The sequence below is a fragment of the Podarcis bocagei genome, assembly GCF_964188305.1.
Source record: "Podarcis bocagei genome assembly, chromosome: 15".
In the NCBI taxonomy this organism is placed as follows: Eukaryota; Metazoa; Chordata; class Lepidosauria; order Squamata; family Lacertidae; genus Podarcis; species Podarcis bocagei.
Genome location: NC_138141.1, coordinates 42001078 through 42015043, shown reverse-complemented (window position 1 = coordinate 42015043; position 13966 = coordinate 42001078). Strand labels below are relative to the sequence as shown.

At 44.6% G+C, this 13966-nt stretch overlaps 1 protein-coding gene across 6 annotated transcripts in view; it reads left to right on the top strand.

The window, feature by feature from the left end:
- The window catches only part of LOC308574315 (uncharacterized protein), a 65882-nt gene that overhangs the window by 722 nt on the left and 51194 nt on the right, over positions 1-13966 (top strand). For 3 of the 6 annotated variants that reach the window (XM_081171974.1, XM_081171973.1, XM_081171975.1), the window contains exons 1-5: positions 115-1675; positions 3277-3423; positions 5625-5739; positions 8678-8790; positions 11390-11564. In XM_081171974.1, coding sequence (XP_081028100.1) covers positions 1544-1675; positions 3277-3423; positions 5625-5739; positions 8678-8790; positions 11390-11564 — 682 coding nt within the window. In that variant the 5' untranslated portion in view covers positions 115-1543. Of the gene's footprint in view, positions 1-15; positions 1676-3276; positions 3424-5624; positions 5740-8677; positions 8791-11389; positions 11565-13966 lie in introns of those variants that run through there. The other 3 variants (XM_081171972.1, XM_081171971.1, XM_081171976.1) reach the window with 3 other exon arrangements.

The following is a 13966-nucleotide window of genomic DNA, read 5'->3' as shown; positions in this document are numbered from 1 at the left end:
AGTGGCCAGAGGAGGAGGGCGGAGGAGAGCTAGGCCCGGAGGGCCCGGTCGCCATGGCAACGGGGGAGCCGGGCCTGCGAGGCGGAGGAGAAGCTGAGCGCGGCTTCCTTGAGCCCCCGTAGGGGAGCTATTCAATAATAAGGATAATAATAGCAATAAGAGTAATAATTCTATTTTGTGGCACGCAGCTAAGTTCCTCTCAGAGTAAGCCCACTGAAATCAGTAGACCTAAGTTCCATTGTCTTGAGTACGGCTAACATCATTATTCGCCCTTTATTGTTATTATAAATATTTTGCTGTTTTTATTCCTGTTGCACATTTCTATTATTACTTGTTGCCTTTCGTTGCTGTTATCATAGCTGCTGATCTATTACTGTATTGTCATTGTCCGCTTCATTGTATTTTTTGTTGTATTACCATCGTCAACATTGTTATTGTTTTGTTTGTATTAATTAATGTTCTTACTGCCATTATTGATTTAGGGTTGCATCCGACTAAGTTGCATCCGACTCAAGAGCAGACCCATTTAAATGAATGAGACCAACTTTGTCATGTCCGCTTCTTTCAGTGGGTCTGCTCTGAGCTTGACTGATGTTGGACACTAAACCTTATTGATTATTCTACATCCCTGGCATACATTTAAAGTACTGTACTCTTTACTGATTCAACAGCCATGGAAAGTGCTGGGAAGTGTAGTTTGCTAAGGGTGCTGGGAATTGTAGCTCTGGTAGGTCAGCACCCTGAACAAACTACACTTCCCAACATTCTTTGTGGGATAATCTATGGCTGTTGGAAGTGCTATAAGTGTGCTTTCCATGTATGGCGTAGATGTGAAATTAGTTACAGTACAGTATTTGGGTATTGCAGTCAACATCCTGTAGAAAACAAGTCAGGTTTAATGCACATCTTGTCCGAAGCAATCTCTGGTAATGGTTCCTAGATTTGCTGTATGTGCCTCTGCTTATGCACATGGACCCTCTTAGTTGCATTGGTGTCCATCTTCATATACCAAGGGTCCACCCCCCACATTTTTGCAACCCAAAAGGCACATTTGGAAGATAAGAAACTGGCCTAGGTGCCACCCAACACCCATTTAATGGAAAAAGAACTTCTGGTGTTCAGAACCCCCTTCCAAACAGGCATCTCCCCCAAATAACCCAGACCAAAGTAAGCAGACATCCCTAAAAAAAACCACACAAAAAACAGGCAACACTCCTAACAAAACAATATAGCCAAAATCTCAATTTAAAGTTTTTTAAAATGGGTACGGGTGCTATGAATGTGTCTGAGGCACCATGGTGTCTGTAGGTGCTACGTTGAGAGTCTTCAAATGCATCTTTACACCTGTGTATTAACTTTTTTTTCACCTGGCAAAGTCCTTTTTATCCAGTGCTTGGGATTGTGCTTGTAATAATTTGGACCCCAACTCTTTTGTCTGTGTTGCAGCTTTCCTCCTCCAGTGTCATGTCATGAAGACCTTCTAACTGGAAAACTAGAAGTGATTGCATATCACTTGGCGGGGGGGGGGGGAATACTTCATGAAATGGAGAAAGAAACTGGAGAAATATCTGGACACCCAAGAACAAAATTAGACAACCATAACCAGGCTTGCAGCATCTCTTGGTTCAGTGCCTGCCTACAGGAAACTCTATTGCCTGGAAAGCCATGGCATAAGGTACTAATCTTTGCTGTAAAGCTTGCACCCTCTTATTTTTCTTCCTTTGCTCCTCCTTTCCTCCTCCAACAACAGCAATACCACTTATCATTTATATGGCATCTAGGATGTTCCAAAATACGTTTCTCAGCCTTTATTTTAGGTCCAGTTTCAAATTTCTGCAGGGGCCTCATTATTATAATTGTTGTTATTATTATTGTTACATTTATATTCTAGCTTTCCTCCAAGAAGCTCAAGGGACATGGTTCTCCCCATCCCTATGAGGTTCATTAGGCTGTAAGAAAGTAAGTGGCCCAAAGTCACCTAGTGAACTTCATGGGTGAGTGAGGATTTGAATGCTGGTCACCCAAGTCTTAGTCCAACACTCACCACAATATCACACACTGAAGCTCGCTGGGTCTTCACCCCTCAGCTGAACTTAATTTGCTAGGCCCAATCACCGTCTGTCAGCCAAACTAACTTCATAGGGTTGTTGTGACAACTGCATGGACTATCCTTAGCTTCAGAGTTTGTTACCAGTAATTAGTGACATTTTTTCCTCTTGCCTTTCCTTTCAAGGAATTTATGCTCATAACAGCCCCTAGTGGAGGGGGAGACTAGCCCAAGGTCATTCAATCGGCTTTACCACTGAATGAGGGTTGGGATGGGAGCAGGGAGAGAGCTGGCCCTTGTTTGACACTTATAATAATAAAATAATAATAATAATAATAATAATAATAATAATAATAATAATAATAATAATTAATAAATAAATAAATAAATTTCTTTATATCCCGCCCTCCCCAGCCAAAGCCGGGCTCAGGGCAGCTAACAACAATAAAATAATACAGCATTCTAAAATCATTTCATTATAAAATTAATTCAAATCAAATTGTTCTGTGAAGATTGCCGAAGGAGGGAGTCAGGCTGTGCCCTGGCCAAAGGCCTGGTGGAACAGCTCTGTCTTGCAGGCTCTGCGGAAAGATGTCAAGTCCCGCAGGGCCCTAGTCTCTTGTGACAGAGCGTTCCACCAGATCGGAGCCACAGCCGAAAAAGCCCTGGCTCTGGCTGAGGCCAGCCTAACCTCTCTGTGGCCTGGGACCTCCAAGATGTTTTTGTTTGAAGATTGTAAGTTCCTCTGTGGGACGTAACAGGAGAGGCAGTCCTTTAGGTATGAGGGTCCTAGGCCGTATAGGGATTTAAAGGTTAAAACCAGCACCTTAAAGCTGATCCTGTACTCCACCGGAGCCAGTGCAGCTGGTATAGCACCGGGTGAATGTGATCTCGCAGCGGGGACCCTGTAAGGAGTCTCGCTGCAGCATTCTGCACCCGCTGGAGTTTCTAGGTCAGTCTCAAGGGCAGCCCCACATAGAACGAGTTACAGTAATCCAGTCACGAGGTGACCATCGCGTGGATCACAGTGGCTTGGTCAGGGCGAGAGAGGTAAGGAGCCAACTGCTTAGCTTGGCGGAGATGAAAAAATGCTGCCTTTGAACCACTAAACTGCATTGGAACTAAATATAGGCAAATGGAAATAATAAATTAGATTGCAAGTAATTCCTAATAACTATTGTGTGTGTGTGGTGTCAGTGCACATGCAAAATAACTGATGATTCTTCTAGGTTTTAGAGAGATTGGAAACAGCCTTCGCCGATGAAATAAAGGATAAGATAAGAGACCCGAAGCAAAGAAAAATGGTTTTCAATCTCCTTGGCCAGAGCTTTGTCAAAAGATATTTCAGTGACTGCCCTGTTCAGCCTGATTCACTCGTAAGTGTGTTATAAAAACTAAAGGCTAATAAGGTCACATTAAAACAATGACTTGTTGGTATAGATTCTAGTTGTGGCTAGTGTGCTGGGGCAGAACTGCAGAGCTGCCCTCCTGATATCACTGTTGCCACAGCTTACCAATTGCTGGCCAATGCAAGGCAGTGACAAGGTCAGGACTGTGCAGTCACACCAGCAAAGCCACTGTGGGCATCTGCACAGCCACAACATCGCTGCTGCTTTACCAAACCCAGCCCCCTCCAGGTGAACTATAGTGGCACCAGGTTCAGAAGGGCAGCTCTGCATCTGTGCCCCACCACACCAAGAGCCAGAATGAGAGGCTCCAGGGCTCCAGAGCCTACCCAGGGTTCGTTTTCCTTGGAATGAAAGTCCCTGGAATCTCTGGTGTCTTGAGGATATTTGGTTATATAGTGGTACCTCGGGTTACATATACTTCAGGTTACATACACTTCAGGTTACAGACTCTGCTAACCCAGAAATAGTACCTCGGGTTAAGAACTTTGCTTCAGGATGAGAACAGAAATCGTGCTCCGGCGGCGCAGCAGCAGCAGGAGGCCCCATTAGCTAAAGTGGTGCTTCAGGTTAAGAACAGTTTCCGGTTAAGAACGGACCTCCAGAACGAATTAAGTACTTAACCCGAAGTACCACTGTATTTACACATATAAGTAACTGACGATGAAAGGGCTCACAGCATTTACATTCCAACATAGTTTGCTTCTCCATTACTGTAGGTTTTTGAGGAGGGTTCCCCAACACATGGGATGTGGGTGGCGCTGTGGGTTAAACCACAGAGCCTAGGACTTGCCGATCAGAAGGTCGGTGGTTCGAATCCCTGCAACAGGGTGAGCTCCTGTTGCTCAGTCCCTGCTCCTGCCAACCTAGCAGTTCGAAAGCATGTCAAAGTGCAAGTAGATATATAGGTACCTCTCCAGTGGGAAGGTAAACGGCGTTTCCGTGCGCTGCTCTGGTTCACCAGAAGTGGCTTAGTCATGCTGGCCACATGACCAGGAAGCTGTACGCCGGCTCCCTCAGCCAGTAAAGCGAGATGAGCGCCGCAACCCCAGAGTCGGCCACGACTGGACCTAATGGTCAGGGGTCCCTTTACCTCACCCCAACACATCTGTACTTGGTCAACTCTTTAGACATGTAAATAGGGTGCTTAACAGGCCCAGCTACGGCCATTGAGTTCTGACAGTAAGATCTGTTCTACAGTGGAACTGTCTCCCTTGGGAGGTTGTGGACTCTCTCTTCTTGTAGGTTTTTAACAGATGTTGGATGGCCCACCCTTCAATTCCTGCATTGCAGGGGCTTGGACTAGATGACCTTTTACAACTCTAGATTCTAGGTTTGGCCACTTCTGAAATCCCTTCTACTGCCAACTCCCATCTTACAAATACAAAACCACACAGTTGGTGGGGACCCACAAACATCCAGACCAACCTATCAGTCCGATAACATTACATTTGTTGCTCCAACCACTTTTGCCTCTGGCCACACCCACCACTGGCATGTGACTCTTGGAATTTTGTCCAGAAGGGAATGCAGTCCTTGGGCTGAAAAAGTTCCCCAACCCTGGTTTAATGGAACGCAGGAAACTGCTTTATACCAGGACAGACACCATTAGTCTGTCTGTCAGTCAGCTTCCTTCTAAGATCTGAAATGGAGATCTTCCCCATCACATGCCAATTTCTCCTTTTAACCGAAGGTGCTGGTGACTGAATTTCTGCATGTAAAGCAGGGGCTACATTACTGAGCTGTGTCCCCTCCCCTGGTGACCAAATGGCTAAATTGAGCCCACATCTATTTAACTAGAAAGAACTGAAATTTTACTACTGAGAAAACTTGGATATTTACTGCATCTATCCTGAAAAAACTCAGTTTTCTTTTCTGGGAAACACCTCTTGATAATGAAGCTAATAATTCCTTTGGTTCCACTCTATAGAGTGGACTATAGCTCAGTGACAGAACATCTGCTTTGCATGCAGGATGTCCTGGCTTCAATCTCTGACAACTCCAAGTAGGGATGGGGAGAGCCGTCTCTGAACCCTTGGAGAGCTGCTGCCAAATGTTGACAGTTCTGAGCTAGGTGGATCCAGTGGCCTGACTTGGTTTTAAGGCAGTTTCCTTTGTTCCTGTGAGTTACAACAGAAAGCTAATTGTTGAAAACGACTTTCTCCACTTAGTCCTCCACAGCCATAAGTGAGATCAACAACACAAAGCTGGAAGAAGCTACAAGAGTCTGGCTACAGAATCAGTCTTTGAAAGCGGCAGAAAGTATTCGCTGTCATTTTCATTCAGGTGAGTCAAGATGTTCTTTCAGAGCCTGCGCACAAAGTAAGGCAATAGAAACAATCACCAAGAGAATGGATAAAACTCAGTCTTTTCCAAGCCCACTTAAGGTTCTCCTTTCAAAATATAAAGCAAAGCCATATTATCTACTGTTTGATTATAGGCAGAAACCTACCTTTAACTTTCTTGGCTGGAAATCCATTATTTATTTTCTACGGGCTTTGACCTTCCATGAAGCTCATGACTTTATAAGAAATGTTAAAAAGTTGGTTTAACAATCATTGTGACCCTTGGTTCCATCTAGCTCAGTATTGTCTGCATTGACTGACAGCAGCTATCCAAGGATTCTACCTGGAGATGCTGATCATTGAACCCAGGGCCTTCTGTGTGCAAGACAGATGCTCTACCACTGAGCTACACCCCCCCCCCGAAAGAGCATAGGAACCTAGGGAGCTATCTTACACAGAGCCAGACCATTGATTCACATGGCTCTCCTGGGTTTCAGACAGGGAGTCCTTTACCTTGCCCATTTTGCAGTGATAAGACATGGCACTTGTGAGAAACAACTAAACCGTTATCTTGTTTGTTTCCTGAATCCTGAGTTTACTGTCAAAGGACAATTCGGTTTTCTTTGCAGAACCCCTACAGGAGGTGATAGTTTAAGCTTGCTGAAAGCGTCGTATTATTGTGCTCATCTTTACATCAAGGCGGGGTTAAAATAGTTAATTGTGGGGGTACACTTCATATCAAGTAATGCCAACTTTACTGATGCCGTGATCTACAGAAATAAACCATAGAAAAAGTCCAGATTGGCAAACACTTCCACAGTGGGGCTTCATCCATATTCAATGTCACTTAGTAGAGACCGTGGCCTTGATTCTCCCACCCCTGTACACAGCACACCAGGGCTGCATGCTTCCTGGCCAGAGAATTGTCAGTCATCCTGATCAGCTGTTTGGTGGGAGAGAAGTGAAGAGGGAATTAAATCTAGCCCATTGCTCCCCTTCTGAAACAGCTGATTAGCATGATTGCCTATTATGTGGCGTGGGCTTTTCATGCAGTTCCTAATCCAGCTAGGTGTTTGTGAGTGGAATCTTGATTTTGAGTGCCATCCTATCCATGTCTATTCCAATGTTAGTCCCTCCCCCCCCCCATTGAGCTCAATGTGGCATACTCCCAAATAAGTAGGTGTGTAGGACTGCAGCCTTAGGCATTGAACTCAGCATGGTTAGGATTGTGCTGTGAGCGTCTGTATGCTTCCTGCCTGGATTATGGCAACTGGGCATGTGTGTGTGTGTGTGTGTGTACACATATTATTTCCCGCTCTATACCTAGGGCTCAGGATGAGTTATAAATGTGCCTTACTCAGAGAGCCATCAAGCCAATATCCTTTATGAGGAGTGATTTTGAACCCAGTCTGTTATGACTGCTGTCTTCCCGCAAATTCTTTTCCCTCGTGGCGATGTTATTGTGTGGTTTAATTTTTAAAAATGAGTCAATGAAAGGGGGCCGGGGGGGCAGGAAATGGACAGGGAAACTTATTTGACTTGCAATATCCTTGCTGCGTGAGCTTTGAAGTAATTACAATTTGTACTGGAAGAAGTCCCGCTGCTTCCAAATTGACTTTGCATTGTGGGAAACCTGAAAAATATTGCGCCATCTAGTTCTGCCAGAGAGCAAAAAAATAGAATAAAAAAATTAGATGATTGCACAGCCCGTCGTCTTTTTTATTATTATTTTTTCAGCGTATCGCCTCAGATTAGTTTGCATGTGAAAAAGACATCTGTTTCCTTTCATGTTAATAATATCGCTGTTTTCAAAGGAGGTGGGGGGGGATGCTTTAAAAAAAGTTGAAAGATCAGTTCTGTATTCTTGACACACTGAAAACTTCCCATTTGCTTTACTGAGAGTTCCAAAAGGAGCCTTGGAAGGATTTAAAAGGCAGGGTGGGTCAATACCAGTATTGTAAATGTCTTTTTTTTCCTCCTTGAGCAGTTGGAATGTATGCAGTCAGTGTCTTTTGAAAAAGAGAGAACAGGAGACTTGTGACATGTGTGTTTCGTTATGGTTCTTGATTTACAGCAAGACTGGGAAACCCTTTTTCAGTCCAAGGTGAAAACTACGGGGGCCCAGTGGGAACATTCCATCAGTGGGTGGAGCCCAAAAGTGGGCAGGGCCAGACCATAAAGTAAGTGTGGCCCAACAAGCCGTTGGGCTCCATGCTTTCCATTCCACTAGCCAACCATATCTGAGGGAGAGGGTTATCACATAGTCAGGATGCTGGAATGAAGAATACCCTCTCCTGAGTAGCTGCAATTACACACCCTTAACACAAACACAGTGACACAAAACACTTAAGATCCCCTTAACACGCACATACTTGACACAGTCCCAAGTGTGCAATCATTTGCAAATGCCACGAATTGCAACAGGATGAGGAATGGAGAGCGAGTGGACATGCAGGTGGTACAAGCGAAATCAGCATCAAGTCAGCTAAAAAGCAAGCCATTTGCTCTTGGAGCAGGCTCCTCAATGGCTTCTCGTTCTTGGCCACCTGCCGAACCCAAGCAGTTCTGCTTTATTCACTTGCCTGCATTCAGATCAGCCAGCCTGTTCCTGTCAAATTGTGCCCACGAGCTGAGGTGTGTCACTGTCCCAGATTTCCGCAGCTAGTAGCCACCAGCCATGAAAGGCAAGTGCCTCCACTTCTTTCTAGAGCAGGGGGGGTAGGGAATCTGTGGTTGGCTAGCTGTTTGGGTGCTCCAGTTCCCATAAGCCTCTGACAGCATGGCCCAATGGTCAGGGGTGATGGGAGTTGGAATCTGGAGGGCCGCAGGTTGCCCCACTTGTGTTCTACAACAAGCAAGTAAGCTGGATGGAAGGTGGTTATCACAGTCACACCTCCTGGCTCATAAATGATCAGAGATTTTAACTTTCTGCGGAGCAGGTGCTGAGGCAGCCAGTCTGGCTCCTGAGATGGTTCATTTTCTTGACGACGTCTACAGTGTTGTAATAGCAGAGATGGAGTTGCTGTTGGCCACCTGTGGAGCCCACCACAAGGTAATAAATGCATTTTCCCTGTTCTGCTGATGATACTGCTTTTAAAACGTATTAAGCATTTCTAAAATCCCAGATTTGGGATATGTGTGAAAGGAGGGGCTTATATCTCACAAGAGAATTGCAATGTTCCCCACCACCCAGGGCTGTTTATCAGTGAGGGCTGGGCTACCCTGGGTCAGTGCCGGGGGGAGTTCCCCCCCCCATTTCCCTGTGGTCTTCAATTGCTGCATTCCTCCACTTCTGTGGAAGAAAGTAAGCCCCAATGGAACCTAAACAGAGATAGATATATCTGACTAATTCCTCTTCTCTCAGCTTCTCACTTCTCCAAGCTTCTGTTCATTATTATTATTATAAGACCTTGCAAAAAATCATTTGTATTGTAGCGCAAATTTCTCCTGTATGAAATGTTGCCCAGCACACACGTTTTTCTTGGCAAGCAACTTCCCTTGATGTAACACATTTTATTCATTACTTTCACTAATATAATAAAATAATAATAATAATAATAATAATAATAATAATAATAATAATAATAATAATAATAATAATAATAATTTATTATTTATACCCCGCCCATCTGGCTGGGCTTCCCCAGCCACTCTGGGCGGCTTCCAAAAGAATATTAAAATACTATAATACATCAAACATTAAAAGCTTCCCGAAACAGGGCTGCCTTCAGATGTCTTCTAAAAGCCTGGTAGTTGTTGTTCTCTTTGACATCTGGTGGGAGGGTGTTCCACAGGGAAGGCGCCACTACCGAGAAGGCCCTCTGCCTGGTTCCCTGTAATATATGCATTTTTATTCTTTCCCCTCATGTAGCCATTTTTTTTGGTACACATTGGTTGGAGAATTGAATCACAAAATTCAGGAAAATGTGAATTTTGAAAGATAGCTCTCTTTTGGTCCTCATATTGTTTTGGAGAGTGAGAATTATTTTTGATTGATTGAATTTACATCCCGCCCTTCCTCTCCAAGGAGGAACAAATATAGAAATAAAAAACAATACGCAGAAACATTCTAAAGCAGGTTAAGACGTTCCAAAAACAATTACAGTTGAAAGCATTATTCCATCCAGTGATCTTGAGGTGGCTGGGAACAATATTCTCCAGCCACCAAATGCCTGGATAAACAGGAATGCTTTCAAACTCCTTCTGATAGTTAATAGAGATGGAGACAGGTGTACCTCATTAAGGAAGCCATTCCACAACCAATGAACCACCACTGAAAAGGCCCTGCCATGTGTCAGCATCAACTGGGCAGCCTCTGATGGCGGCAGCACCAACTAGGCCTCACCTGCCAATCGTACTGTCCAAAACGTTTGGTATTGGGGAAGGCACTCTTTTCGGTACTTGGGTCTCAAGCCATTTAGGGTGGATGGCGCTGTGGGTTAAACCACAGAGCCTAGGACTTGCTGATCAGAAGGTCAGCAGTTCGAATCCCCGCGACGGGGTGAGCTCCCGTTGCTCGGTCGCTCCTCCTGCCAACCTAGCAGTTCAAAAGCACACCAGTGCAAGTAGATAAATAGGTACCTCTCCAGCGGGAAGGTAAATGGCATTTTCGTGCACTGCTCTGGTTCGCCAGAAACAGCTTAGTCCTGCTGGCCACATGACCCGGAAGCTGTACGCCGGCTCCCTCGGCCAATAAAGCGAGATGAGCGCCGCAACCCCAGAGTCGGTCACGACTGGACCTAATGGTCAGGGGTCCCTTTACCTTTATGCTAGTACTAATTTCGCCCAGGAGCTCACTGGAGGCCAGGCCAGTGCTTTCAGGACCGGTGTCACATGGTCCCATGGGATTGCCCCATTTATCCCAAGATAGGTTCTCATTAAAATCCTAACTGAGCTTATCCCCCCCCCAATAAAAACCCTAGCTCCCTTTACCTAGCTTTAAGTGTGTTTAATGATCCTATGAAAACAAATAAATAATAGTAACCTTGGCCTGTTAATAAACATTCTTTCCATAATGGTGTAGTTCATTTTTATCCCAGTTTTCTAATAAAAGAATAAAGTGGCTTGCGATAAAAATAAATGATGATGAGCTATAAAGCAATAGATCATTAAAAGTAAAAGTAAAACATTAATACACAGAGCAGATGAAAGAACTTGGCTTGACTCATCACAATGACAGTGTGTATCATCGGTGATACTTGGCGGGGGGGAAATCTGTTTTTTGGAAAATTTCCAATTTTTTCTGTGGAAAATATTCTGTTTTATAAGTTATTTAATAACAATGAATGGGTGTCAACTGCAAATACAGTGGTACCTCGGGTTACATATGCTTCAGGTTACAGACTCCGCTAACCCATAAATAGTGCTTCAGGTTAAGAACTTTGCTTCAGGATGAGAACAGAAATCGTGCTCCGGCAGTGTGGCAGCAGCAGGAGGCCCCATTAGCTAAAGTGGTGCTTCAGGTTAAGAACAGTTTCAGGTTAAGAACGGACCTCCAGAACGAATTAAGTACTTAACTCGAGGTACCACTGTAAATACTAGGCATGTTTGACAGTTTTTAAAAAGTGTGCTTTAACTGTTTGGCATGGCTGCAGCCTTAGTTAGTAGCCTCACCAAACTACAATGATTGACAGCAAATTCTATCTTCATAGGCACATCTCGAAGGAAGTGCGCAAGGAGGTGAAGCTTTATGTAAACTGCCCCAGTCATCAAGGGACTCGGGAGAAACTTCCGTGGTTCTGCAGAGACCCAAATCCATTGATAGTAAAGACATTTGTCTAGTCTTATCCGAAAGACCAGCTTCTCAAGTCAATGGAAATGGAGAAGGTACCAGCTTTGCATTCGAAATTCTAAAAGTGAGGCTTAAACCTGTGTATGAAAAATTTGTTCAGCCCAACATGCTTCATTAAAAATCTCTGGAAGCTGCCTTGTATCAAGTCATATCAACATCAATATTTCCATCTCCTCCCAGGAGATGCCAGGGATTGAATTTGGGACATTTCACGTAATATAAAGAATGGTCACATCCATACCATACATTTAAAGCACACTGCTCCCCCCACCCCCATTTAACCCTGGGAACTGTGGTTTCTTAAGGGTAACCGTGAATTGTAGTTTATGCCTCACACAGCTACATTTCCCAGAATTCTTTGGGAGAAGCCAGAGCCTTAAATCCAATTCAGACGTGTGGTGTAGATGGGACCATAATGTGAAAACAAGGGCCAGATCAGGTGAGATGATGGAGATCTGCTATTTGATCTCCTTTTTTAAAAAATGTAGGTGGGGAACAGCCACCACCAATGACTTGGGCTATATAGCAGGGGGAAAGATTTGGTTTGGGACCACAGCATTGGGGAGTTAACCCTTTCTCCACTGGTGCTATTTTCCTGATGAAAATTCCCCCTCCAGCTCCTTGATCCTCATCCAAATTGGGGGCAGGGGGAGGTCACTAGTGCTTTCCCCACAAAATGTAGAGGAAGGGGAGAGCCGGGCATTATGGGTCCCTATCATTTTTAGTAGTTTGGTCATTGTACTCATGTTACGTGTGTTAACTTCAAAACCATTATGTGTACACACCTAAAAACTCTGAATGAGCGAGTCATCTCCAAATTAGATATCATTGATTAATTCACACTACATCTGCTGTGTGTGTGCGCGTTTGTTTGCCTTCCCTTCCACTGAAAGAAAGAAGCCAGATCCGCTTTGAAAGGTTTGTTTCCCCCCCTATACAGAAACATAAGAAACATAAAAAGCTCTCCACTTCAAAGGCACCCACAAGTGTTTGCTTTCACAGCACTAAGAGCTAATAGAGGTTATTCCCCTCCTTCCTTCAGCTGATACAGAGTGTCTTCATCTTTTATCCATTCATACTAAAAGCAATTCGGTACACTGGTGCACCCACCCAAGCGCGCTGTAAGCGAGGCTTAATTTACCGTGGCGTATGTGTCACTTTCCAAAATAATCCCACTCTGCCAGCTTGTTTTCAGCATAGTCCCATGAGCCTTTTTAGCTCCACAGCGCTGGAGTATTTTAAATATTTTGAATCGGAAGCCGGATAGTTCAGTTTTGAAGTATGCACAGGTTGTGTTAAAAACTGGGAGAAAGGGTGGCTGGGTTGGTTGGAGAACAGGTAACAAATAAGCACTTAACAAAACAGAAAGCTCTCCAAAGTCTCTTGCATTGGAAAAATAATTTCAACATCCTAATGGAATGCCTGCAATTCAGAGAGCCACTTCTGATGTGCTGGCAGCCAGTGGGCATTTTGACTTTCTTCTTTCCTCTCTTGACGCTCCTTCTCTCCAACATGTTCCAAACCACTTTTGATCCTTTGTGCAGTTTCAGAAGTGGTTTGCTGTGTGGTATCATGCGGCTGCTCTGGCTCGGTTCTTTGGATCCTGGCTGACACACAGATATATGGGTATACAGCTATCAGAGCAATCATAAGAACATAAGCAGAGCCTGGCTGCTGGATCAGGCCAAGGGTATTCTCCCTACTTGTGATTCCCAGCAACTGGTTCTCAGAAGCACACAGCACCCATCAGTGGAGGCAGAACATAGAGTCATGTGGCACATTAAAGAACAGAGTCATGTGACACTTTAAAGACGAACGCATTTTTAGAATCCTGGACTCGCGACAAAATTTAGTCCATTATTTGTATGTGTGATCTTGGTGGATCCAAATAAATAAGGCTCATGGGTCCTTATTTGCATGCATTGATTTCCAGACATGTTTAAACTGTAGGTCCAAAATCAATGCCTGTTGTTCAGTTTATCTCTTTGGTTTTGTGTTTATTATTTATTTATAGCATTTGTAACCCTGCTCTTCAGCCAAAAGCAGTCTCAGAGCAACTTGCATACCAGCCAAACAAGACAGTCCCTACAGTCAATAGAGAGATAGATACACAAGGGAGAAGGGACAGGGAGAGGGGAGTGGAAAACCAGAACCAAAACTCAGGCACCAGTTTGTAAACCATTTGTTCCAATAATGTCCAGCTGGCCCAGATCAGGGGCAGGAGGTGTCTGACGGAGCTGGGCTTCCAACAGACCTGATGGAATGTGTCCTTTGGCTTCCCATCTCTCCCATGGAGGCAGCCTGATGGAATAGCTGCCCCTGGGTGGCAGCTGAGGAGAGAGGAGGCCTGGTGGGGCTGGCCTACCACAATAGAGCCGATCTCAGCCTCCCCGCTCCCCGACTCACTGGAGTGGCTGCTCCCAAATGATGAGCTGGG